The 27338-nt window shown below is 47.2% G+C and overlaps 1 protein-coding gene across 1 annotated transcript; it reads right to left on the bottom strand.

The window, feature by feature from the left end:
- Window positions 1-217: 217 nt before the first annotated feature.
- On the bottom strand, window positions 218-27184 carry rpa1 (replication protein A1). Its single transcript, XM_015367783.2, has 17 exons — window positions 26985-27184; window positions 26033-26080; window positions 25856-25934; window positions 24960-25068; window positions 24568-24656; window positions 23881-23958; window positions 22850-22970; window positions 20837-20939; window positions 20482-20550; window positions 20011-20203; window positions 19329-19465; window positions 18765-18913; window positions 13759-13891; window positions 10299-10475; window positions 8731-8838; window positions 7907-7993; window positions 218-3900 (listed from the first exon to the last, which is right to left on the bottom strand). Exons 1-17 carry the CDS (start codon window positions 27015-27017, stop codon window positions 3796-3798), a joined length of 1818 nt encoding a protein of 605 aa, XP_015223269.2. The 5' UTR covers window positions 27018-27184; the 3' UTR covers window positions 218-3795.
- Between the last annotated feature and the right edge of the window lie 154 nt (window positions 27185-27338).

Below are 27338 nucleotides of genomic sequence, written 5' to 3'. Positions count from 1 at the left end.
CCTGGTTATCAGGTTATTTCTTTAACAAAACACCAACCACCTGGCCATGACCCCCCACTACAGACACACACACTGCTCACAACAGGATCTCTTCCTTTCATTTCAGAGGGCTGCATAATAAAACCAGATTCAGAGCAGACTGGGTTTCTCAAGAAAGCAAGGACAGAGAAAACCATCACAGGATTTCATCTTCAGGAAAAAAAAAACAGCCAACATCTTTCATCACTTTAACAAGTTTTTATTTTTACAAAGTTTCTTTAAACCAAATATCAGATATCAACTGTACAGAAAAAAAAAACTTAGGTGCACATCACATTGCACCTTTAACAATGGACACAAGGACAATCTACAGGAAATACAAGGTTGTTTCATGGCCACAGCTAGTAACATTTATTTTTACAGAGCGTCGGTTCAATTTTACATCTCACCCCCTGAAACAGATCCCGCAGTTATTCCAGCAGTGCAATTTCCCAAACACCCAAACAATCTGAAAATAACCAAACCCGATAGTGTGACTGTTTGGCAGTTCACGCTATCACTTAATTCATACAGCACTGAGTGAGGCAAAACCTTTTTGTCCCTGGATTTGAGCGACTGCTACACAATCAAGTGTTCACTGTACAGTCCAGCAGATTTGTAAGAATCTCCAGCTTCAGAATATCATCTAGAATTACTTCTTTATGCACAGAGAGATAAACAGCCACAGTACTTATTAAGCATTCATCACTTCAGGACTGCAAAGACCTTTTCAGGATTCTCTACTGCGTGCACTTTCAGGCACAGAGAAAACTACTGCTGCATAAAGCCAACATGCGTTGTTACCAGCCAAACAACTTATCTGCTTTGAAGTGGGTCTGACCCGCCCAAGTGGACAGAACTAAGTACACTCAGAATTAACAGGCTCAAGAGCGGGTCCAACTTATTCCTGCACAATTACATTGGATAAATTCCAACTGTACAGTTGTACAGGTGTCTGACTGTGTGGCGTAGTTCACTATCCTACTGTTATTCCATTTAGCACATTCACTGCTGTTTACACAAGGAATTTTAACTGCATTCCCACTCTACATGGTCCGTTCACCACAATATACCTCCCACCCAGAGACACCCAGACCCACCCGAGCAGTCCCTGAACTCAAACCCCCTCAGTGTAAATACAGGCACAATGGAGCCGACATTCAGCGTTCAAATCTTCTCCTCTAGAAACTGCAATCGCTCTTTAAGGAGATCTGACAACCTTAATGGGTATAGACAAAACTTTTAATTGTGGAACACCTTAAGGGACTGACTTTGTAAAAATTTCAGTGGGACACTTTTAGGTTTGTTTTTAAATGAAACAGGTAGGTCTCATGAAGGGCAATACTGCAAGGGAACAAGTCACAATTACATATGAAGTTCCTTTTACTCTTTGACAAGACAAGGGCATGTTTAATGAGATCTAAGGCACAAAGCATTTCTATCTCTACACTCCAAGCAAGAGCCGGGTGCTAGGTGTGTGTATAATGGTTTAAAATACCACAGGGGACCTGCTCTTTCCGAACACAAGCTTCCGTGTGCTCCAGGCAAGCTGGACATCTAGGGCTGCAAGTCACAAGTGCTTTTCCATCATCATTTCTGGAACGAGCTCGAGCCAAAAAAAATTAAAGTTCAGAATTTTTTTTTTTTACGCGACCTGAACACAAAATATTTGCAGAAAGCGGACTGTTTCTTTGAAGAAAAAAAAACTTGGAACTAAATTTTAAAAATGAAGAATTGCTTTAGCTTTTCCTACTTATACTTCCATCTTGCTTATAAAACTGACCAATGTCTTTACTTCAGGCTTTTGCGCTTGAAAATACCTCCACATCAAAGACCAAGACCAAGCCTCTGATCTGGAGGGGGTGTTGACAGGGGCCACATATTGCCATTCCAGCAGCACCCTTCCTTCCAACAGTTTCTACAGCAAGGTCTTAAACTGCTCTACAGCTTCAAAAGAGAAAAAAGTTCAGTCAGCCCTGGTGTGCTCAACAAAGAGACTTTAAAACAAAATCCAGGAAGGAAACAGACAAGACCCGTGCAGTTCTGGCTTTTTATATCAGTTCTATATAAAGCCTTCGTACCCATTCAATTGAATATGCATGAATAATAAATAGCTAAATGCTATCTGGTGCAGTCTTTTCTTTTTGCCTTGCCATCTCTTAAGAGCATGAGTTTATCATAATCTGGAGCACTGCGATGTGCCTGGAGCTGCAAGGATTTAATAGTGCTTTTCAGGATGCGAACAAGCCTTCTGCACATTTTTATTCCCCTGCCAATGAGTATGACCAGGCGCAGGGTGAAACCAGGATTGTGGAGGCATCCTTCAGTGAGCTCTGTGCGGTCTCCACAGAAACCATCAACAGGCTGAGGGGGTGGCAGACCTCAAATGTTGAGATGAAGCTTCCCCCAGCTTCCTAAAAATAGGTTCTGTGAAAGACTGTTTCATCTAGGATGGAGGAACATCCAAGTTTCCCAGCCCAACCACATCCTTCCCAGTGACAGCGGTTTCCATGGTTATGACTGACAGCTCTGCACTAAGTAAGCATTCTGAGTAGGACTTTGAATTCCAGAATAGATTTGCTCACCTTTGACTATTTGCTGCACAGAGCTCTTCAAAACAAGCTGATCGAACAAATCATATCAGCTTTAAAAACCTATGTTGCAGGCTCTCAGGAGCGTGGATCTGTCGAAGGGAGAGCGAGCTCCGATACCCTTGAGATGCCTCTCCAGTTTCCATCACAACACTAATTGATAATGGGGAGGGAAGGGCTCTCACAAAAGGCACAGAAATTAACATGAACAGGGGGATGCTCTTCCCCCATAAAGGCCAGGAGATTTCAGAGATGGCAGAACTCAAATAGTTAAGACTGACTCGGTGAAGTTCAGTTACACCTGCAGAGCAATCCACGAGATGCACTGCAAATTAAGTCTGCAAATCTGGATTGCAGAGCTGCGGCATGACCTTCTTAGCAAACATACAAAAAAAAAATCTAAACAAAAAAGACAAAAGATGGGGGGGGGGGAAGGAGGAGGAAAAAATAAAAAATAAACAAAGCAAGAGGCCTCGCAAAGCAAAACTCAGGCCAACTACAAATTGTCTAAGTGCAGCTCCCTAGCGACACGGCAGGATGACATGATGACGGACCCCTTAATTCACAAGGGGCTGGCGCTGAGCCCCTCCTTTCCTCGGTGGTTCAGATACCTGAGCAAACTCCTAAGGCAGGAGCGCTGGATTCTATTCACTCTCAGCTTTCTTTGCCCCCTCTCTCTTCCTAAGAGAGACGGGGCCGGGGATGGGGGGGGGAGAAAAGGCACAGCCGAAAGCCCGTTCAGGTGCGAGGAGAAAGCAGCTTATCAGGAATTTGCAGCCTCAGTCCCTCCATTCACAGAGCACAGCGGGGCTTTAAGGAAAGAGCGCCGAGACGTTCTGAGCCCTCAGCTCTTTTCCCCTCTTAACCCACACCAATCCCAAATGCGCTTTGTCAACACACGCTAACCGACGAGCCACTCTGCAGCGGCCCTACCTTATCCAGCCACCCCCCAGCCCACACTCGAACCGCCTCCGGCAGCGGTCCCGGAGTCCTGCACACAGGCCGGCCCAGCCGCACTAGAGAGGAGCTGCATCTTCCCATACCGAAAACCAGGACAGGAGGGTAAGAGGGAAGGAAACGTATTTTAGAAATGCTGGAAGCCCCCGAAGCAGATGAACAGAAGGAGGAGGAGGAGGAGGAGGAGGAGAGAGCCCGCCCCCGAGTCCGTGTGCGGCGAGGGCCCTGGTTAGTGGGACGCGTGTTTTCGGATGTTCACGATCAGTCGTTTGCAGTATTCTTTGTGATCCACTGGTTTAACATCCATCACGGTCGCTTTGATACGAGACTCGTCCTGTTTCGGGGGGGGGGGAAAAAAAAAACCACAGCATGAAGGGAGCTAAATCGACAAGAGACATTCAGAACACTTTACCCGGAGTCGGAAAAGGTAATTTCGCAAAAGAAGGTCAATTTATTGACCTAATTCTTGTATGATGAATGTGTCTTTTCACATACCCCAGCTTGCTCTCCATGAGACACACAGACAGGGAGAGAAGCTGGGGGTCAGAGCGCAGGGTCAGCCATTTATACAGCACCCCTGGAGCAGCTGGTGTGAAGGGCCACAGAGCCACCATACCGCCCACAAGGAATCACACCCTCCAGAACCACATAGCCCAATCCCTGCAGGAAAACAGCATCCGCGCTTCGGTTAAACCCCAAGGAAGGGAACAACCCGTCTGCGGCAATAGACACGTGCTTAAAAAAGTGGGAAAGTTCTGAAATCACAGTCGCCAGTCTTTCCTGGAAATAACAGGATCAAGACCCATTGCTCTGCCATCCCACACCCCCCACTCTCCGGGTATATGTTTTGCTCCTCTTCCCGGACCCCCCCCAATCGAGACCTGACGGAGAGAGAGCACAGGGCGCCCCACCACCACCAGGGGGACCGAGTTCTCCTCGCTCAGCCCAGCTGATCCCAGCTCAGCGCCAGCAGGGCATTAGTCATCTCTCATGCAACACGCGGACACCAGAAAGCATGAGCTACCTTGCCAGCAACACGCAGGAAAAGAACAGTAAACAATTGTTTAAAATACAGCTATTACAAAAGCAGAACACCTAAATCAATTTAAAAAAAACCCTGACTGGACCCCCAGGATGGTGCGGAATCAGGGCAGTGGGACTCTGGTCAGTGCTTTAGCATGTGTACAGCCTCGTATCTCGTATCTCAGCACTCTGCGCAAGCACTCACCTGAGGACAGTCTCCCTCGGCACCAGTTCATGCAGATCAGAGATCAGACACTCGCTATAGAGCTGGTTTTTTAAAACTTTCAAACGGCTGCATGAATAATAGGTGAGGGGGTGCCTCCAACTGGGTTAAGAGATGCCTAGCCAGCCTCTGCAGGAAGCTGTCAGTCAGCAGAGCTGCAGCACATGGCACAGAGATGTGGACAGATTAAAAACAGATTCATCTGAGGCTGGTCTGGTCCTTCTAAATTGCTTTCTCCACCTCCCCCAACCCAGAACGGGAAATTCTACAAATGGGGGATCCCCTGACCCTCCGTACTGCTCCAAAACAGGACATGCATCTGAATAAAGACGTTTTCTCTAGTTAGCAGACAAATCAGATTCAATCATAAAATTAAATGCTAATGAATACACATGGTTTTCTTTCCAAAAAAGAAATCACAGCCGATTTCTCAGAAATCCAAGACAAGCCAGATAATTTTAGACCTCAGGTCGCCAGTTGGTCAGAAGTCGTGGCTATGGGGATACTCCAACAGAGAGAATACAGCCCCAAGTTCATTCAGATTTGTTTACAAAAGAGGGAATCCCACTTTCATTATCAGGGAACCCAGTAATTTCTCCATGCTGGATGTCGGTTCATCAAAAAATCATCAACGACCAAGATAAAGACATAATCCATTTCCCCAGGGCCCAGTGAAGCACAGAGCCACAACAACCTAACCCACAGGGAAGTGCTGCACTCTGATGCTCACTTACTGCTCCTATTCACTATAAATGCAAATGACTGCAAATTAACCCTCCCCCTTCACCACCAACCAAACATACAGAGCTGTAATGTCTAAAAAAAAAAAAAACACCTCTATCACAAAGGGCATGGCACCACCTCAAATACTACCATTTTCCCTTAGAAAAAGGGCATGGATTTTGAGTTTCAATTTCTGCGAGTGTCCCTCAAAACCCTAATAACGCCGACGCTGGAGGTGAGAGTGCGACCGAGAGACGGCATTAGGCTATTTATTAGAATTTCGATATCCTCTCCGGCTGTTACACTCGGCTTTAAAGTGGTCCTCAATCTTCGAACCAACACAGCAGCGATTTTCTAAAGGGCTCACCTTTTCATTTTGACATCTGGACAGCAAGCTGATGTATAGAGAGCAAACGCCCAAGAGACCGAAATGAAAAGAACTGCAAGGGAAGCCCTTGCCCAGGCTGGTAAATTATATAGGCTTAAAAGATACTCTATTTGAAAAATGCACACGATTTGTGCAGCCCTCGAGTATTTGTGTTGACAACTACTAAGTTATTACCTCTACTGGAATCAATTACAGGTTATGCTTTACAGTATATACAATTTAATGAGAAAGGAACTTTTCACTGTAGCGCTATCAAAATTGGACTTAGGCAATTTGCTACGCCTTCTGTGCAGAATTAAAGACTTTTCAATCATCAAAAGAGACAATATGAAAATAAGTGTCTGACGAAAGCTGGCAGGAGCTGCTCTTGGTGTGTACGTGACACAGCTAATGAATTCTTAATGGGGGGAAAGCTGGAGCTGCGAATGTGTCTCCAACACTCCTGCAAAAGGAAATTAAAGCCTAAGAGCTGTCCAAGGGCTTTGAGCGATTTAGTGTCGGCTGTGTGGTGCGAGTGACATTTATACAAGCCTGTGGTCCCTCCAACAATTTACATGTGTGCACGTGTTTAATTTCCCCTCGGGCTCAACATCAAGCTTTCCTAAAAATCATTTCCTCTCATGCAAAACGTCCACCGCACTGGTGCACAGGTCGTTTTGTTTTTTCAAAAACCCAGGAATTTGCACCCATGCAAAAACAAAGCATGCGGAGCAAAACACTCCACATTATTGGGAAAAAACGGCCAATAACGAGCAAAAACGAAGACGCTCTCCAGCTACAGCAGAGAGCCGCAAGTCTCGCTAGGGTTTTGCGGGGCGGGAGTTGCGTGTGTCTTGGGAAGCAGCTGTGCCGCGCACACAGGCTGAGGGTATTTCCGCAGAGCAGGATTTACTCCGCAGCACAGCAGAAAGTACTCTCTCCACAATGGATCCCACACCGGGTGTTCAAAGGCCTTGAGGACATTTTTTCCCCACAAACAGCAGAAATACTGAATCTACCAAACAGCTGTATAAAAGCAGCATCTTAAAAGGCCCTTTTTACTACGCTGTGATACAGTTTCAAAATCCCTTCAACGGCACAGATGGAAGAAGCGGTTGACCAAGAAGGCCCCCCACTCCCGTCTTTTATCATTTATACATTACTGCACTGGCGCCACAATGAACTGTGACAAAGTTCGTCAGCGATTAGTGTTGGTTGTATCTTCCAGAAAGAGAGGATTTGCGTAGGCAAGCGTAGTAAATCAGCAGCCGTTTGCTATGCAAATCCAGGCAATCCAAGCCTTCAAAACTTGAAAGCCTGAAATGGTTTTATGTCCAGTTCGCTTTCAGAAATTTCACTCCGGCATGTCACACACTGGGAGAGCCCGACATGACAAGTCCCTGCCAACTCTGGGAGATCACACTTGGGGGTCAGGGTGCTGCGTAGACTTAACCCCTTCAGCGTCCGGCTTTCCGAATGCTTCCCATTGCCAGGGAACTGTCCCTGGATTTTCCCCAACATTCCCATGGCATGTTCTGCTGGAACCAATCTCCTTTCCACTCTCATGTGGGAGGCAGACCTCACAGTAATTACTAAGCATCAAGACTCAGTTTCAGATTTTTAAGACCCAGCCTAACACTGCCTCAGCAAGGCCATTAAAATTTGACAAGGAAAAAGAGCCTTCTCTCCTAAGACAGGAATATAAATATTTCCTTCACTACAAGTACACAGAACATGGTTTAAATTCAGCCAAGCAGCCACACAGCAATTGTTATAAACTGACCACTTATAGTAGGTTTAATGGTAAAACTTTTTTAATTTCAGTTAACAAAAAAAGCTTGGTGTCCCTAATGGCACCCCTCCTCTCCACCACTATGCACTAACAAAGCCACAGCCAAAACTAGACCATGGAGCTCCACTGCTTAATCACTGTGCCTGATGGGCAGCAAGCTGACCTGCAGTGCACAGTGCCTCTGGAACGAGTTAAAAACGAAATCTACTCACGTTGTACGTTTCCAGTTTGATGCGATTCCGGAAGGTGTAAGTTCTGAAGTTGGCATTTTGGAACACCTCTTCGTATGCCTGTTCATTCTGTGAACAAGTCAAGAGAAGGAACAAGTCACTCTGCATTGTTAACGGGGTGCATGATCAACTGCTCCTATTGCGCTGTTCTCATCTGTGGGTGTAAAAACACTGACTGGAACAGGAAATACAGGACCAGAGAAGCCAGCTGGCTTGAGGGGAAAAAAAAAAAAAACACTTCCATGCATCTTTGCCAAAAAGCACACAAAAATGTCTGTCACGTTATAAATGAATGCATGCACAACAAAGTTACTAAAACTTCTAAAGATTTCAAAATAAAAATGCCAACGGGACACAAAAAATAATGCAGCAGTCATTGTAGGAAAACCGCAGCACCTCGTTGATCAGGACAACAACCAGTCCCGGTCACTGCATCTCATCTCCTCTCACCCACAGCTTCACTGGCATGGAGGCTAGGCTGAACGAAACTAGGTTTTTAAAGCTGGGGGCTGAAGACGGGGCATTTAATCGCACCACTGCTGAAACAGCACCTGGGACCATTTCGGGTTTTAAGAGCAGGAACCGCTTGGAAATAATCCAACACAAAAGAGGTGAAAACTCCCAAGTGTTCTAATTTACCTCCTGCAAAACTGCACAGGAAAAGGAGAGGAGACATTGCATGTGCCACACAGATCAGAAAAGGAGGACAAAGTGCTACATGAACATTTTAAACCACTAAATGGATTAAAGTGCTGTGGAATGGGAAACTTTGCTGCCCTGGGACTCCACGCAGGAATGGATCTTACGGAATCTCGGAGCTCTCCCAGGTAGGCCGCGTTCTGTCCCAGAATGGCTTCTGCAGTTTCCTGGAAACAGGTCACCCACTGGTTATCCCCAAAGTCCGCAATGTTGGCCTGCAAGAGCAGGGAGAACAGAACGCCTGTAAATTCAGAAACATCTGGATAACAACAGCCCAACGCACTGAATCCTATTAAAGATTCTCAGTTATTTATGAATCTGCCTTATTCGCCAGATAGGTAATTAAACTGACACTTCCCCTATAAACAAAAACCTGGACTACAAACCTTGATCATCCACCTTGAGTCCTGACTTGGTTTTAACTCTTTTTCTTGGCCGCCATAAAAAGTTAAATTGCTAACAGTTCCCTGAATCAATCTAGAATCGCCAGTTGAGTCTTGACTCCCGGCTCACAGTGCTAACACATGTACCCCAGCTAGGGGAGCAGGGGGTGCACGCAGTTTCCTCCTTGGCATCATCGGTCTGGAGTGAAGCGTAGGGGGGCTGGTGCCGTGCCGAGAGGAGACCTCAGCGTGACCCAGCGAGCACCATGTGCAGGGATCTCACCTTTTGACCACTGAGATCATTCCTTAAGTGACATTCACTGGTTTGGCTATTCAGCATTATAAGTAAAAACATCAAGTCCCTAAGAAGCATCAGATCTTCCAAACAAAGTAATGCAGAGGGTTAATCACAGACTCTCACAGCACCAGCAGATAAATGCACATCTTGCATACAGTAAAACAATGTGCTTACTGGCAAGAGCACAGAATAAAAGTCAATTTAATGTAGATTCTTGGCTGTGACGACAGGTTTGTTATCCAAATGGGTTCATTTTAATGCTGCTGCTTAAAAAAAAAACTGTCCACATGCCAATGTGGCATCATAAGAAATTTACAATCTGTAGACAGAAATACAACTGCTACCATACGAGCCTACTTATTAAAGGGCAGGGAAAGCATATTTTTAAACAAACATGCCAAAAGAGGAAGGGTTAGAGAGAAATGCTGGGGCCACTCACTAAATCCATCTCCTAGAAAAGTACATGCCTTGCAGGATCACGCAAAATATCCATTTTGCGTCCATCTGTTCCCTAACCATTTCTTCCGATTCAAGGACATGGGGGAGCCGGAGTATCCCAGAAAGCAACGGGACACCAGTCCATCATAAGGCGCACAGACACAAACACACACACACTCACACCAGGGCCAGTCTTTTTCTGGAAGCCAAATCAACCTACAAGTATGTTTTAGGACTGTGGGAGGAAACCAGAGAACCTGGAGGAAACCCACAAGAACTTGGGGTGAACATACAAACTCCACGCAGATGGCGCCCCAGGTCTGGGATTCGCACAATCCTGCTGCTGTCCACTCTACATACCATCTCAAGTTCTTTCTCAGAAGCTGTTGCCTTCTTTTTAAAAGGTCAACAGCCTTTCAAAAGAACTGTAAATAAACTCATCAACACTACCTTAAGTGTGATTTAATTCCATCGGGGCCCCTGAACTCCCATCAGCCCACACCGCCCCAGGAAACCTGCAGAGGCTCGAGACAGAAGATCAAGGAGGCGCACTCACAGACAGGATGAGGCGGTACTTGAAGTTGGGAAACTCGCGGTCGCACTTCTCGCAGCGGAACAGCCCGTTCTGCTGGTCTATCACCTTCTTGTTGCAGTCCTGGGTGGGGCAGGCCTGGTACAAGCATTTCTCCTTGCTCAGGAACGCAACAGTGGCCACGCAGCTGTAGTAATCGGCCTGCCAGACACCAGAGACACGCATCAGAACCAGCTGGGGGGGGGGGGGGGAGGCCAGGTTCAATCCCCCAGCCACTTCACAAGAGAGCATAGGGAACCACCCTGTAGGTCAGTCCTGCAGAGGCAATGTCAAGCACCTGCTGAAGCAACTCTGCAGAACAGCAGCAGATGCGGTCCTCACCTCATCGCTCCTGCCAGACTCTGTGGGTAAAACCATATTGGGCGAAAGCAATTCCTTGCATTTACACAGCATGACATCAACAGATCCTCAGAGCACATGACAACAATTAACAGTTCCCCTGCCACATTAAAAAAAACCCCCAGTTTTTGCATTTGCTTCACTTAATGCAACAAAGCCTCCCTATGCTTATTTTTAAAAAAGGGACCCGAGAAACTGAAAGACGATGCACCCTATACAGTTCAAGGAGTGCACTGCACAAACTAGGAACTTGTTAGTAACCAGTTTTAGTTAAATGTGCATCGGAAACTCAATTGACTTATTTCCCCAGACACGACCTCTCAGAATGCAGGGATCGCTGTGGAGAGAAAGAGGGAGGGAAGGGAGTCTTCACAATCTTCAACAAGAGCAAACAATGCACTGGACAGTTGCCAGCTGCCCTCATACTGTGCTCTGGTTTTGATAAACCTTTTCATTTCCAGCTGTTTGTAATCAGACTAAGCAGCATTACTCACACTAGCACGCTGAGATTTTCTGCATAGGTGCCTACCAGTGCACCAAGATTACCTACCAAATCAAATGTAATTAAATTAAACTTTATAATCTGAGTCAAGTAAACACCACGGGGCTAACAAACTATAAGACAAACAGAAGATATTTTCATTTTTATATTTAACTTAAAATGCCTGATTCCACTATAAAAAACAAGGGAGGAGTTCTCTCTCCTAGATAATTGAGTATTTTACATGCAAAACCCATCTTTTTATTTCCACAATACAGACAGGGGCCTGAGGCAAAGTCTTAACCTCTCATCTTCTAAGGATACGAAGAGCCGTTCCCATTTATTGAATTTTGTAGTGTCCATTCCACCAGTGGAGTTAAGAAAATTGTCCTCAATTAAATTTTAATTGAGGTCAAATCTATACTCCCTGTTTATATTTGATTGGGTCAGGAAGAAAACTGTAGGTTTAAAACCTTGTCATCATGTCTTGTTTCCAACAAAAAAAAAAAACGCTCATTGTTTCAATTCTCAGATCTGCGTTTTCTTTTTACTTCTCTGCACTATGGCCCTTATTCTTCCTTCCTTTCCAATCAGAAGCATGGAAAATGGAGCATTACCATAACAATAAGGGCCCCCCTCAACAGAACCGCATTTGCATTTGAACTGTTCAAGACAGCCTGCAACACGGGCACCCAGAAATAGCACGAGATGGACCCCAAAGCCAGCGTTGATAAGGGAAACGGAGGGAGTGATGGGCTGAATGCATTAGTCATCTAAACAGCTCGCAGGCTGCAGTGCTTTTGCCTCTAATGACTTGGATTTAGCAGGTACAGACTGTCCCCGCTTTCCGCTGCTGTTGCATTCCTGAAAACACTCAGGAACAGCGAAGAATGGAGCGGGAATTTTTGGTGCGTGTGCCATTTCTCATGGACATTCTTCCCTCGCTCTCGAATGCTTGATCTCACCTCTAATAACACTTTTGCACTGCTCTTTTCCTCTCCCAATCAGTCTTTTCGCTAAAGGCGCAGGCGGCTCCCATTATGGTGGGGTCGCACAGAAATATGTTAGAATGTGAAGTAAAATCTGCCCACCTGACACATAAGGCAGACCCTGGCTCAGCAAAACTGAAACTAATAACATAAAAAAAACTAGAGAATTTCACAAGGTAACAGTCTTACAACACTAAAAAACGCAATCAATGAATAAGGGAGACATCGAAGAGTGAGACCGCTACCTATCGGTACCCAAACCTCTTAATAATATTGTTCATATATATATATACAGACCGTACAGAACAGGGCCCTGTCACACAAGAGGACAGTAATGAACAAACAGCAGAGACACGGATACCAAGCCCTCTCCTCCTAAACAAAACCGATTCTCCAGAGAGAACCGAGTCTTTAAATGGGAGACGCAGCGTGACCCCAGTATGATGAAATAAGGCCCCCCCCCCCAAACACTCTGGATTAGAGGCGCCACTGCCTGAAAAGCATGGAAATCAAGACCAGTTTAAACATTAATTATTTCCAACTCCTGTGAATCAGGAGGCAGTAGTAGAGTTGTGATTTATTAGTCATGACGAGGAGCTCTAAAGCTTACTCCTGTTTTTTACACTGTGCCCTATTTTTCAAATTAGACGCACAGTTTGTGCTTTTTGACTCCGTTTCACCCGATTGGTTCTCGGCGTCTCTTCTCACACCTCAGAACGCAGCGCTTCTCTGATTCCCGAGCTATTTGTCGCCCTGGGCTTCCAGCCCTTCACATAATTCAAATTAAAAAGAAGATCCAATTCTCATCTTCCCTGGGTTTTATAACCTAACACAAGAAAAGCTGTGCAATGGGAATAAATTAAAGCCGTAATCTGAACAGGGGGAAAAAAAAAAAACCTCTATCCAGCTCAGATGAGCATGAAAAGCACAGAGACTTCAATGCACTGCTTCAGCAGGAACACAGCCGAGCACAATCAGTAATTACGTTGTGCAGCAAATCGCTAGCTTGCAGAAGCAGAGGTTCTCTAATACCACTGATCAATTACCAATAAACAAGACCCCTGTCCCTTGCCCTTTCACAATCTCACAGCATCAGAAACCAAACCTCCAAGGTCCAGATGTCTCGTCTGAAACACCAGGCAGGCCGAGACATTTCAGAGCCTCTGCACTGAAAACAGCCTCTTGGAAGCCAAGGCTTTAAGCACAGCTATGAAATGCTTTAACAAGTCCTTTCTCATAATAACAAGGGAAATACGCACAACGGCCATTTATTAGTAACGCTTGGTTAACCATCTTGAGTGCAAAATGTTTGGCCAGAACATTTTAACCGGCTCATCGCACGTGGACACGAGATGCACAACACGGGACACATGTGCCCAGCTGAAGTACTTGATGTGCGAAATAATGATAAAAGCAGGACCACCAGCTGCTTCGGTTTTTCAGGGGCATTTAAAAACCGTTAGCTGCTGCACCACCTCAAGGCCCAACACCATACTCTTTCCTTCAACAGATGGTAAGCCTTGGATGCACCCCTCAGCAGGAGCAGGCCGCGTTCCCCCGCAGCGGCGGCGGCAGTGAGCTGGCCGGGGTGCGACGCCAGCCTGCAGGCCCTCACCTTCTCCCCGTGACCCAGGTTCTCCTCCTTCACCTCCTGCAGGGTCTTCCAGCTCGAGCTGCTGCCCGCCGAGGAGCCGCCCTTCATCTCGGACACCGACTGGCCGTCCATCGCATGGCCCTCCTCGTCAAACCTGGGGAGGGGAGAGAGAGACGGACAGGGCTCGTCGGCAAAGAGGAGGCCTGCAATTCCCTCGCTGTCCGACTTCCAGGCCCGCCCTGCGCCCACGAGTCGACACCGGAAATGCCCCGCCCGTGGCTTGACCTCACTCTCCGACCTCCCGCCGCGGTCACGATCCGCCATCCGTTCACAAGCCCGTGAAGGTGGGGGGGGGGGGGGTGAGGCCTCAAACCGCAATGCAGAGAACTCCATTCGAGAGCAATTTGGGCAAAAGGCTCCTGGAGTACAATCTCGAAATCAAAGCCCAGCGTCGAGAGCAAAGTTAGAAAGGGGTCAGGCTGATGCCAGAGAGCTGATCGGTTTCCTGACCTCGCTAGTTTCCTAACCTGGGGGGGGTGAGAAAGAAAGCAAAACGCCTTCTTGTAGGATCGAAGCAAGAAAGATCAATACTGTTTATTAATCCATTCATTTAAAAGGGCTGGCTGGGAGAGGTTTGTAAATACAAGAAGTCTTGCCCTCAGAGGCATGACTAATTGAAAAGCTCCAATAATGGGACCACGTCACGTGCCGTACCACCAGCGTGGACTTTCCTTCCCTGAAAAATGTTTTTAATTCTTTCCTGTGGCACCGATACTTTCTCACTGCTACTGCGTGCAATTTATTATGTACAGGGGTAGAGGAGGAGGAAAAAAACAAAACAACAACCACCTACTTTTGTTTTTAGAATTGGAAGCAGGGAGGAGATTGGCTCTATAAATTCGGAGGAGGCACCGATGAGGACAGATGGGCCGACAGGGAGAAGCCAGGACAGGGATGAACCAGTGAGGCCACCAGGGCAGTGAAAGAGGGTTCAAGTGAGAGTGATCTTCCCAGTGAGCTAGAGGGGGTTCACAAAACACTCAGGAACAGGGAAAGGCAGCGCTGGGATTCCTGCTACCCCACCTACACGATAAGCATCTTCAGTACAGCTTATTGCAGGTAGAACCTCACAGCAGTGATGTGCCAACCTGTCCTGAAGGGATCTGGACTGATACCTATATCTGACGGAAGAGTGTGCCTATTCTCCTACTCCCTCTTAAGGGCTACAGCTAACATTCCTAACAGCCACATGTTGACCCTTGTGGATAGAGGCGCCAAACTGGAAGGCAATGCCATAAGGCGGTGCTTGTACCAGGCTGAGGCCCGGAAGGGATGCCGAGGTTCAGACGGTCACCAGCATAGGCAGAGTGAGATGGCAAGATCCCAGCCAGAGCCAACCGGAAAAGCAGATAAGATTCCCTACTGCACAGCAGCAAGATATTTCACCTTTTATGCACTGCAGGCTTCTTTAGGAGCCAACACTTGATGCTGGAGAATTCAGGCTTCTCCCGTAAGGCGGCACAGGCAGATTTGAGAATTTAAGATAACACAGCTGCTGTCTGGCTTCACCAGCAAGATCTACACAAGATGCCACAGGCTCGCAGAAGCTGAAACTGACCTGTCCGTGTGCACACGCGGTTCGCCATTCCTGCTAACGCACAAGGGAATAAACAGGACCTGCAGAAACAGCACAGTCTCCCCAGCCTGCTGTCCACCAGCAGGCAGAGGGGTTAAGGCCTGAACACAGTAAGGGGACAGAGGGCAAGACGGTGAGCCGCCAATATCCAAAGCTCACATGCCTGAGAGCACAGCGGACAAAAGATTTCACACCAGGGCTTGGAAGCAGCCGATCCCCCCCACCGCACCGATTGCAGGAGCGCATGCCAAAAAAAAAAAGGGAGAGGTGGGAAAGAAAACACATGCAAGCACACCGGCACAAACGTTTTCCAACAGGAAAGCATTAGATCAGATTTGTCGCCAGCCTCATGTCTACAGGAATGGACCGAGGATTAAAACCGTCAGGCCCCAGCAGTTCCGTAACTGGGTCATCGATAAAATTCGCACAAAAGGCTATTTACACTGTCGAGCCAAGTGCAGGCTAGAGCTGTACAAGTGTACCCAGTTGATAAACAAGGGCAGAAAGATTGAGCTGGTCTTCTTCTGGTTGGAAAGGCCACAGTGTCACCTAGTGGAGAAAGACGGTAATAAATTCTGAAGACCAAGAGGAAAGGGATATTTGTGGCATGACTTGTTCTCTATAGATTTGTGCCCTTTCAGTGCAGCAGCATTTTTAACTTAATTTGTTCAACAGTGCAGCTCTGAAGCTATTGCAGAGAAGGCTAATTAATTCAGCTTTGATTGTTGTGCCATAGCTTTCCTGGTTACGTTTCATATTCATGAAGAAATTAAATGCTTTACTGACCACTTAACTAATAAAACGGAGATTAAAAGCTTTTCACTTCAAAGTACAATCAAATGTGCAACTCAACTGAAGTTTTGGACAAGGGCCTGAAGATAACCAGGAGACAACTTCGAACCTTGCAACAAACACATAAAACACAGAAATCGAAATCAGAAACGGAAAGGTACGAGGACAGGGACAGCGTAGCTCCTACACGGCAGGTCAGCAAGCGGACACTAGGGACCGAGAGACTGACCTCCCGGGCCACGAGGAGCTCGTAACCTCCCTCTCGTTATCTCAGGTTCGCCATGTGAGAAGGATGTGGTAAGGCAGAGAGACTGGAGGACTGCCTTCAGTATGCTGTCACAGAGGCTGAGAAAGATTTGCGTTTTCCAAATTGAAGGGCTTACGAAACCCGACAGATAAGCTATTCTGGGCAAGCTCAGAAAAAAGACAGTGCTCTGCTGCATCATGAGGCTATTTTTAAAAACCTGCACGGGCACCGTGTTGTAAATCTGCTTAACATCACGAACACAAACGGAAGCAATTCCATTCTCTTGAAGCTAAGAAAAGGCTCTTTTGTTTCAGCTCCTATTACTTGTATCTACACATTCCAGCCCCTGCCCCCCACACCCACAGGACTCGAGCAAGTGAAAACGGTGTGAGGAGGTCTTCTGAAGGAAGAGTGCACCGCAGCCCTCAAGACGGCTGTATCACAACAACCACTCACTAACAATACCCAAGGGGCCGCAACACAAAAACAGCCACTGAACTGAAGATATAAAAAGACAAGGGATTTTTTTTTTTTTGTTACCTTGCGGTTTCATATCCTGCTGCATCAAGTACGGAGAAATACCTTGACAGACTTGGTCTGCAATCTTTCCCCATGAAAAAGAACACTGCAGGCCAGAGCAGTCACAAAGTGGAGTCTATTAAGGTACTAATTGATGGCTGACAGTAAGGAGGGCGTGAAGTTCTGAGAAAGTGACTAGCACGTGGCCAGTGCCTCTGCCACCACAGTAGAACAGACTCCACGCACACACTGCAGCACTGCTGTCGTGCCTGACCCGGAGCGTTTAAAACAAGCATACTCAGCGTTTGTCACCCCCAGACCTAGCGTCAACCTAAACGCAAAATCTCACATGAAATGTGGACGAAAACACCAGGCTGTCCCCTGCTGTGCAAACAGCTGGACAGAAGTCACCCACCATCCCAGCCATGGCTGCCTTCCTCACACTGCCTGGTCTAAACTAGCCTATGCCTCTGTATCCCACTTCCTTAAGCCCACAGTGACTTCTCGAAATAAACAGTTAAACTCTCCGACAAAAAAAACGCACCGCAGACAGACCAGCTACGCGAACGGCTCTTTAACTGTGACCCTTGATTGATATAACTCTGGCTCTGATTGATGTCTACGGACAGTAGCAAACTAATAAGATTGATTGACAGGGACTGATTAGTTCATTCAAGCTTTTTTTATTTATCAGGGGACCACAATTGCCACAGCAGACGGCATGAAGTATGAGCTCACTGCAAAACTGAACACTCAGGTTTGTCAGCTATGCCTTCACAATCTTACACAGACCGACGGCTTGTAAAAACTCACTAGTTTGTTCTGGAAGCCCGCTTTAACAGCAATGCATAATCTAACTTATCACCGCCTAAGACAAAAAGACTAAGTGTGAGTCATAGCTCTTCACTTCTGCCGAAACCCAAGCTGTTAAACTTTCAGGAAAGAGGGTCTGTTTGTGCAACGGCTGATGTTTCACTTCTTTCAGTAAATTTACCCAGGAAAATTGCCGAAATACTTGCCTTGCTTAATTGAGCGTCTAAACCCAGGGACTTGTTCGTGCGTGGAGGTTATTTTGTGATGAAAGGACCTCATTTTTAAATCTAATCAGGGCTACTGAGCTTTCATCTGTCAGCTTTTCCTCCGCCAAGAGTCATTTTTCTCCCTGCCTTTCGCAAGAGCATTGAAATGTGCATCATCAATTACACTATCCTGTCTTATTAACCACAGGAAGCAGAAGGGTTTTTTTTGTTGTTTTTGAGTCTTAAAGAGATTTTGTGGGTGGGAAAATAAAGAGCTTGTTCAGATTACCGTCTTAAAATATTATTCCGAGCTCCGATTCAGTGAAATCAGTTTATAACGTATACAACACATAAGCCCAACCTTTCCGATTTTTTCCCTGAGGTCTGAAAACTCCTCCAAAGACGCATGCATTCTGAACTGATTTTGTACCCTAAAAGGCTCCCCAGCATTGCCACAAGCTACAGCACTTCAAGAAGAGCGCCATGCAGCAGGATTCTGGAGCCCCTCGTGCGTCTGCTGAGCAGGAAGCAGGACAAAAGAATCCGACATCCAGGGAAGAATGAGCTCAAAGGAAATGGGGAGCAACCCATCCCAGCATTCCTACAAGGCCCTACTGAAAGGGGCAGATCCGAACAGCTTTCCTACATTAAATTCTTCATCACTGGCTCGGACACCAAGGGCAGCCTATGAACAGGGCTTACTTTCATGTGGCAGAGCCTGGATTCTCCAGCTTGCTCCTGCTCCTACTTTCACGAAACCGCTGAAGAGAGAACGCACTTCACCACTCCCAGGGCAATCAGGAAAGACACTTACCAGCCGCGCAGTTTGTAGGCTTCAGGGATGTCTGGGTTCAACATCATCGTGCTGCTGAAGAGAACGGACAGGGAGCGACCCCCAAAATCCGACAGTCGGGCCCCCTTGATGGCCACAACGGGCTGCCCTGAGCCATCAAACTTCTCCGCCTGGCAGAGAGGAGGGAGAGAGAAGGCGTTACCGCTTCACATTTACAAACTTTACAGCACTGGCCAGCTCTTCTATCTACAGCTACAAAATCCATAGACCCGAATTTGGAATTATATTGGTGCTTAACTGCTAATATAACAGCTAAACCTAAAAAGCAGCCTGTGTTGCAACCACACACTCCAAGGGTGACATGTAGAGGCCAGAATGCAACTCCTGCTGCACAGCAGTGTGATCCATGTCAGGTTTTGTGAGCTGCAGGATGTTGTACTTAACATGCCGATGAAGTGGAAATGAACATCCGATATTGTTCATGTTGCATCCTGTGTGCTTGTACAAACTGTTTCGTAAAAAAGGCAATTGAAGCCTACAGCTCACAATACAACCTGGTGTAGGCCACCACCCATATCCCCCTACCTCCTCGCCCCAGATCGTGGCTGTGACCATCTTCCCAGACATGTCCATCAGATTGATGGTCCTCTTCGACACTTCGCGGTTCGCCTTTGTGGTAATCTTAGACACTTCGTCAAAGCTCTTGCAGATCCCAATCACATCTGCGGAAGGGAGGAGGAGAAGAATTAACAGAGCATCTTCAGCGGCATTTTTTTTTAAAAAAAAGCTTTGCCTTTCTTTGTGATCAATGCACGACCACACCTACTCAATAATCCTACCGGACAACCTGAGAAGCGAGCCTGTATTAACCAGTCAATGGTACAACCAATATACAGCTTCAAGAAAAAGTTTGTGAACCCTTTGGAATCACCTGGATTTCTGCATTAATTACTCATAAAAATGTGGTCCGATCTTCAACTAAGTCACAATCATAGACAAACACAATCTGCCTAAACTAACACCACAAAAAATTCCACTTCTTCTTGTCAGTACTGAACACGTTGTTTAAGCATTCAGTCTCGGAATGAAAACGTATGTGAACTGGTTTGGTGGGGGTTCTACCAGTTACATTTCCTGTAGATGCTGAGACTTGCAAAACAGTTTTACCAAACTGTTTCAGTTCATTGACATTTCTGGGGTCCCGCATGCGGCCCCTAGGTGTCGCAGTCCACAGACGAGGTACAGGCGCTCCAGACTGATCCCTTACCGACCACAACGTCCTTCTCCTTGTTCTCCAGCTCCGCTATGGGGATGAACTCGAACTGCATCAGGGGCACATCCTCTGCGTCCTCACAGGGAATGATGGCCGTCTCGTTGTTCAGGGTCATCTCATAATCGTTCTTCAGGGAGGTGTACTGCTTGTTGGCGATCTTCAGACTGCCTTTCGAAATGTAGTACACCTGCTTGGCAAAAACCCAAAAGTTGAGGTTGTGGGGGCTTAGCAATTATGATGCCACCTTGCAGTGTTCAGATTTTCATCCGTTTATCAGTAAAAATTGAACGTAACCAGCTTTGAATCAGAAATAAAAAAAGTAAAGGTAACAGATGCAAATTTCTATGCTGCTGTAAAATACATTCCAGAGATGCAAAACAATTTTTGCATTTGGACCGTTCAGCTCCGTCTCCCATTGTCAAGGGACCACAAGAAAGTCCGGAAAGCGTGTCGGATCAGCCTCACCTTGCCGACCTCGATCAGGGAGTAGAACTTGTCCACCTGCTCGTTGAACCCGGTGACTCGGATTTCTCCCTGGGCAAAGACAAAAAGCAGAACAGTGAGCACTCCAAATCCCAGATCTCTCATGTTTTCCCCTTCCTCGATCACAGAGATATGGGAAGCATCCTGCACCAAAAATGTTACTTTCACCACTCACTTTGGTAAGCATGCTTTTTAAAAAAAAAAATCTTCTCCTCTTCAAATTAAAAGAGGGGGTACTCGAGTACATCTACCCATCCGACTCTCGCCCCGCGAAAAACTTCGATACTGATTCAGCAATCCCTCCCACAGCCCCGCGCCGCCAGGAGAGGCCTCTTACACTCTCGTCCACGATCTCCATGGAGAAGAGCTTGCCGTCGCCGCGGGAGTTGCTCCAGGTTCGAATGGCGCTCTTGTTGGTGATGCGTGCCCGGATTGTCCACCTGCAGAGGAGCCAAACGACGTGCAAAACTTAAAAACCACACACTTTCGTTCCAGCCTGGTGCCTCACAGAAACTCCACACACAAAGGATGTTCAATCCCCAGACTTTTTGGAGGTTGCCTTTCAATTACAGTGTTCTGCAAGTAACTTTAGAAAAAATAAATATTTGTAAAGATTCCTATGTAAAGCAGCTTCTTAATTCAATTAAGGCATCAATTATATAAAGAAATGAACTGGAATGGACGGTTTTCTGTGCACACCTGCTGGTTTTGAGATAGCCGTGTCTCAACACTGCAACAAGATGCATTTGCTATGCTTGATGTCGGCACCTGGTGCCGCTGTCTCAGCAATCACTAACAGAAGAGAAACTGTCCCTTCCAGCTGTTTTGTAAATCAACTGAACTGCTTTCGTCTAATAACCAAGCTCAGTGTTTAAGGAAAACCGAGCAGTGAAATCAGGTAAAAATTCACTCAGTGGGAACCCAAAACTTAAAATCTAGAGACAAACAGATGTGCAGCTATTGAGTCCACATGGCCGGACTGCGGTATGGAGCAGCAGTCAGGATTCTGGACTCTGAGGCTGTAGGCTCAGCTCCCAGGTGAGACACTGCTTTTGTAACCGTGAGCAAGGAGATCCACTCAGACTGCTTCAGTAAAACACCCAGCTGGATAAATGGGTACAAATATAAGTCGCTCTGGCTAAAAGCATCACCCAAATTCATTAGGAAGTGCACGGCCAGCACGTCTGCAAGGTTTCTACCTCTGCAACGCAGCAGCTGCACCTGAAGATCTGAAAGGAGCTGGCCAACTGGTCCAATTAAGCCACTAACCAGCTGGTTTCGCTTAAGAGCCGATATGGAATGGAAAACCGCGCATACACAGGCCCTCTGGGACCAGGACTGGACGACTGGACAGCCCAGGCGCGGCAACAGCAGCCCCGGCCAGTGCGTTCGGCTAATCAAACCCCCGTTCTTTTCCGAGCTCACCAACGTGTGACGGCACCGGAGCTATAAATAGCAAGGCAAGGCAGGCTGCAGCAGCCTCGTCTCGAAGCAGCTGTTCCAACCTGAATTAACATTTTGATTTAAAGCCCGGCTCGGGACACCGAAGCTGAAGGATCGCCACGGTCAATCAGGCTGCGCTTTACCCCTGTGGCACACAATGGCTGCAATCGGCATCTTTGAACTTTCTCCCCTTCCCCCTTCCAATTAAAAGTTAGAGGCTGCAGCCATTAAATGAAACTGAAGTGCAGCTCTTAACTGCTATGCAGGCACTGTTGTGTGCTGCCCCAGAGGTAAACCACCTCCACACTACATTTAAATTGAATCAGTCTTTAAACACTATGTGTAGATTACCTGTGTAATGCAATTATATTTTAATCAGCTAACAAAATTACGCTGGCTTAGATTTTGAATTTCAGCGCAACAATTTAATTTCTTCATTTAACCTTCATGTAAAAGGAAAACCAAGGTTTGTACAACCAGCTCTTACTGCCTCCACACACTTTAATTAGGCTAACAGAAAATACTGATACATAAAACCTTCCAAAGTTTCCAAAATGTGAAACCACAGCATGCATTACTAGTGCACATTTATCATTTACTGGGGGTGCATTATCTCAACCTTTATGAGTCCCAAACAGGAAAGTGAGATTCTGCATAGAAGCGCAACATGACAATATATATGCAAATGTGGAATGAGACTAGATCTGTGTACGTCCAGGTGGAAAATCTGCAAACAAGCAGAATGGTCTCTTATGCTAAGCAACAGAGCGCACATCACTCTGTGGACAACTACGCTTATCCAGCTCCTGAATGCTGGCGGGGCAACTTGGCTCCAAATTAAAATGTTTGCTAGGGTTTGTGGGTCAATGGCTCTGCCCCCCCCACTGATCTGGGCACAGGGACTTACTTGGACTGGTAGGGGTTGAGGCTGGCAATGGGAACCACTTTGGAGGTGCCACCAGGAGTATTGGGGGCAACCGGCATCGCCTTCTTCCCAAAATCTCTGCTGGGGACCCTGTTCATAGTTGCTGTTGGTGGGGGGGGACAAGAAACATGCAAATTAAAAATGAATCATTACCAAATTAAAAACAACAAAACAAAGATTCAACACACTCAACCCCCCCCACTGGTACCCTAAGTCATGTTTCAGACACAACGTGCAGACTGAAGCAATACACAAAGGCAATTTTGTTTGAGAGATTTGTTCTTAAGTCTCAGGGGTTAAACACTCTAAACCTAGAACACTCATCCTTCCAGTGATGCCAACTGCACAACTGTCAGACTTTGTTCCGACTACCTCTGCACGTTTGAGTGCAACTCACACTGAGGATTACACATCAAAGTGCATGGTAAGTGCTTCCAGTTTGCCAGCTACTGTATTATCTTTAATTAAGCCCACAGCTGCTACATAGGACACCCCTTAGTTCACTAGAACAGTCGCTAGAGACACCCCAAAGCTATCCATGAATATCTGAATTAATTTAATCAGACATGTCAAAATAAATCACCGGGTAATAAATCACAGAAGATAAACTAACGTTATAACAAAACCATTTTACAGCCTCATTGCAGAAGGTCTGTGGAGAGGATGATTTGAGAACAGCTTGTGAGCGTCTACTGCCCTCTGCTGGAACCTCACTGCATTTTCATCCCCTCCCCAGGTCTGCAGCCCAAACAACTTCCAGCAAAGGAAAAACTGTTAATGCTTATGAAAAGGTCGGTCTACACAGCATCCATTTATGAGAAGGGTTAAGGAAACTTGGAAGGGTTCACAACACAAGTGCCGGGCTCAGGAGATCTATTAAATGTGGGAGGGATAGGAAAAGGAGGAAACAATTTCAGATCCTGCGGACTAGTTTAGAAACACCACAAGACCAGAGGTGGCTCTGAAAAGACATGGGTCACGTGGCTCCAGCAGGAGGCTGGGCACTCGCTTACCTGCGGGACCGGTGCCGTTCTGCGGGACAGGCCGGGCAGGAGGGTGGGAGACGGAGACCTGCTGGGGCTTCGCCTGACCTGCGTGATGGGAGACAAACCCAGAACGCTGCTGAACTCTCGCCGAGGGGCACCAGCGACACCAGGCCTGCGCGCGCGTGCAGGAGGAACTGTACAGCTAACAGATGGGCACTCTGGCTTCTGCAGACAAGGGCAGACTGTGCCAGCATTGTCCATATTCAACAGAAACAGGACAGTTCCAGCTTGATCTTGAGTGGGGGAGCCTCTTTTATAAAAGCAATAGAAGTCGAGCCAAGAAAACCAGGCAACAGGCTGTTGTTTAAAGAGTAGGGGTGTTAGCCTGGCGTCCTGGCCAAATTCCCCCTGGTCTTTACCCATCATGGCCTCCTAATAATCCCCATCTCTGAACTGGCTTCATCACTCTGCTCTCCTCCCCACTGAGAGCTGGTGTGTGGGGAGAGGACTGGTGCATCATCCAGGTGGGGCTGCACACTGGTGGGGGTGGAGGGGATCCCCATTACCTGTAAAGCGCTTTGAGTGGAGTGTCCAGAAAAGCACTATATAAGTGTAAGGAATTATTTAGGACTTCTTAAATTGCCATCTTTTTACAGAACATCCTGGATTCCTACTGCGACACCCAACACATGCTGCACGCGTCTCATTCCTTACCTTCTCCGTAAGGGACCGGGTCCCCAATCTTCCCGCCCACGTCGGACGCTGACTTCAGAACCTCCACGTCGACGATGATCACCACACGCCTGGGCGCCCCAAGAGCCAGAAAACAGAGCAACTGCTTAGGACCGCCCGCGCTTGCAGCCCGGAGGAGACAGCTCCCACCCAGCGCCAAGCTTTCAGGTTCTCATTGTGGCCTGAAAGCTGAGCTCCTCAAACCCCACCTCAACAAGAGTTCATAAACCTGGGGGACGAATGCACTCCTAGCAGGGCTTGGACTTCACTGTACTTCAAGACCAACAATGACAGAAGTGCTCCTGTCCTTCTCTCTCTGTCTTTGCACCGGCAGGAATCTTTTACGTCTGGGCATGCCAGGCGGCACGACTCACCTGCCATCCTTCAGGGTGTTGTGGACGTTCCTCTTGATCTGGCAGATGCAGTTCGAAGACACGGTGTTCTGCTCCACCAGGTGGTTCAGCTGCGTGGCCAGCATGAAGGCTGTGCCAAGGAGGAAGATTTCGGGGTGAAAAAAAACAAACATGCACAGTGATGCCCTGGACTCCAGGGAGAAGGAGCTGGACGAGGAGTTTGAGGCGGCCGATGACGCATGAGCTTTTCAACAGACCTGTGCAGGAGCCCCAGGGAGCCCTCAACTACACCGCCTCCCTGTAGTTTCAAACCCAAATATCAGACCCTTTACTTGTCACGATTAAAAAAATGTGCAAGTACCAGTTATAAATCATTTAACAATACTTTAGGTAACAGGGCTCTCTTTGACACCTGAAGTCTGGAAGACACAGAGAGGAGAGAACACTTCTCACACAACCAGAACTTGCAGAAGCAAAACAACCAGGACCAAAGGAAAGTGGAGCAGAGCACAGTGAGACTGGGTCCATCTCTGCCATTCAAACCGACTCTGGATCAACTAGGAAAAGCTCCTAAAATTTCCCCAAGCTAAAAAATTCTGAATTTATTACATGTAAAATCAAGTTTACGACCTTAAACCATAACCTTCTCCAGAGCTTAATGAGCAAAGACTTGAGCAGCCACCAAGACTTAAGCACCACAATAAGGAGCAATACAACTATCAAAAGGACTTAAATTCAAAGGCAGATGCAAGATGCTTCCCCGCCAGCAGGACACACTGCTTGTTCCCCGTCTTTAAGAAGAAAGAGACATATTCCAGAGGACCGACAGTCTCCTGAGGTTCCAATCTAAACCCAACCGATGGGAGCCGACTACTGCCCGGCTGAAACAGGCCCAATACCGCTGCTGCTGTACTCACAGGACATGGTGTGCACCCCGTCGCTCATCATCATCCGGAACCGGACCGGCCCGGCGCTGCTCTCGATGCGCCGGATGTTCTGGTTGGGAGGGGGGAGGGGACACAGGTCAGATCTCAGCGATGCTGCAACAAGGGCAAACAGATCTCGGATCTCGGATCAGATGGGTCCGTACTCACCACCACCTGCAGGACCATGTTGGGCACGTCGCTGCCCTTGGTCAGAGCCTGGGGGGACAGAGAGTGAGGAGGGGGGGTCAGCCAGGCCTGGCAGTGTGTATCAAATATCAAACCCGAGATACAGATGAACTGAAACTGGAATTATGAATGCACAGCTACACAATTCTATCCCTCTTCCTTAATCATAAAAAACTTCCTTACTTTGAATGCATATAGCCCAGTTAGAATGAACTAAGATGTAAAGCATTAAGAGAACAGACAAGAACATACACAGATGAAAAATTCGTTTATGTGTATATTAGCACATGTCTATTATAAAATGATGCCTGCGGCACGTCGTCAGTACCTGTACAAACATCAAGCCCGTCCTCAGACAGGCTGGGTGCCGCTCTCGGCCAGCTGAAGTCCCAGTAACCACTGACTGAAGTCTGAGAGCTAACGAGCTCCTGCCAGTGTAGGACTTGCGGTGGGAAATTAAAACACTCAGCCTACAGACAGCTACAGCAACGACCCCAGACCCCGAGCCGTTCGCCTTCAGTTCTGGAAGCAGTGTTTCGCTCTGGCCAACATGCAATGCAAGCAGGTGTTTGTTTTGTTACAGAATGGCGTTTATCAAGCTTGCACTTTATTTAACGGGTGCTCCCGGAGGTCATGGCTGTTGTGAGCCGTGGAGCGGTTTTATTAATCCAGCGCCGGCGCGAAGGCCCGCGACACGGCTCGGAGACCAACTACACGCCCGATTCGCAGGAGCAGGGCTCTGCTTGCATCGCTTAGAAAGAGTCAAAAACAACTGGGGGTGTTACATCACCGACGAAACCCAGTAAAGCAATTCACTGCGATCGATATTGAGCGACTAGGAAAAAATATTTATCAAGTGCGACATCAGAAAGAACTCTCCGCTAGTGTGGATAATAACTACAAACTACTGCATCCACCCCCGAAAATCACCTACCTCAATGGCTCCTTCGGTAAGTTTGACAGTCATAGCGAGCAAAAGAAATCAGATTTTAACCAAAAAAAACTCTCCTTGAAAACTCAAAGACGGGTGAATACGCCTCTCTCCTCTGCAGGTCCGTATTCCGTGGCGCCAAGTTTTGGCTGTAGAGCGCGCGCGGAGTGTGTTTATAACTCTCCCGACGTCACGCGCCAAATTCCGCCGGCTACGGCGGGTCTTGAGCATGCGCGGTCCGTGCTCGGCGGAGACAGTCCCTCCCCGTTCGTCGGATTGGCGGGGAAAGCGCTCCCGCGAAACGGGCGCCATTGTGGCTCGAAGCTATGTAAATATAAGGGAGATTGGAGCCAAGAT

This window comes from Lepisosteus oculatus, chromosome 26 (assembly GCF_040954835.1).
Source record: "Lepisosteus oculatus isolate fLepOcu1 chromosome 26, fLepOcu1.hap2, whole genome shotgun sequence".
Lineage (NCBI taxonomy): Eukaryota > Metazoa > Chordata > Actinopteri > Semionotiformes > Lepisosteidae > Lepisosteus > Lepisosteus oculatus.
The sequence above is the reverse complement of the archived record's forward strand: the minus strand, read 5'-3'. Positions and strand labels throughout refer to the sequence as shown.

What these genes read in the sequence shown, in the direction of transcription:
- rpa1 (XM_015367783.2), bottom strand. Translation starts at nt 27,017, where the DNA reads ATGACTGTCAAACTTACCGAAGGAGCCATTGAG. An exon ending in GCCTACAAACTGCGCGGCTG is followed by an intron (nt 13,892 to 18,764) that starts GTAAGTGTCTTT and finishes TCCCCTCCCCAG; the next exon opens with GTTTGACGAGGAGGGCCATG. An exon ending in AGTACCGCCTCATCCTGTCT is followed by an intron (nt 8,839 to 10,298) that starts GTGAGTGCGCCT and finishes CTGCTCTTGCAG; the next exon opens with GCCAACATTGCGGACTTTGG.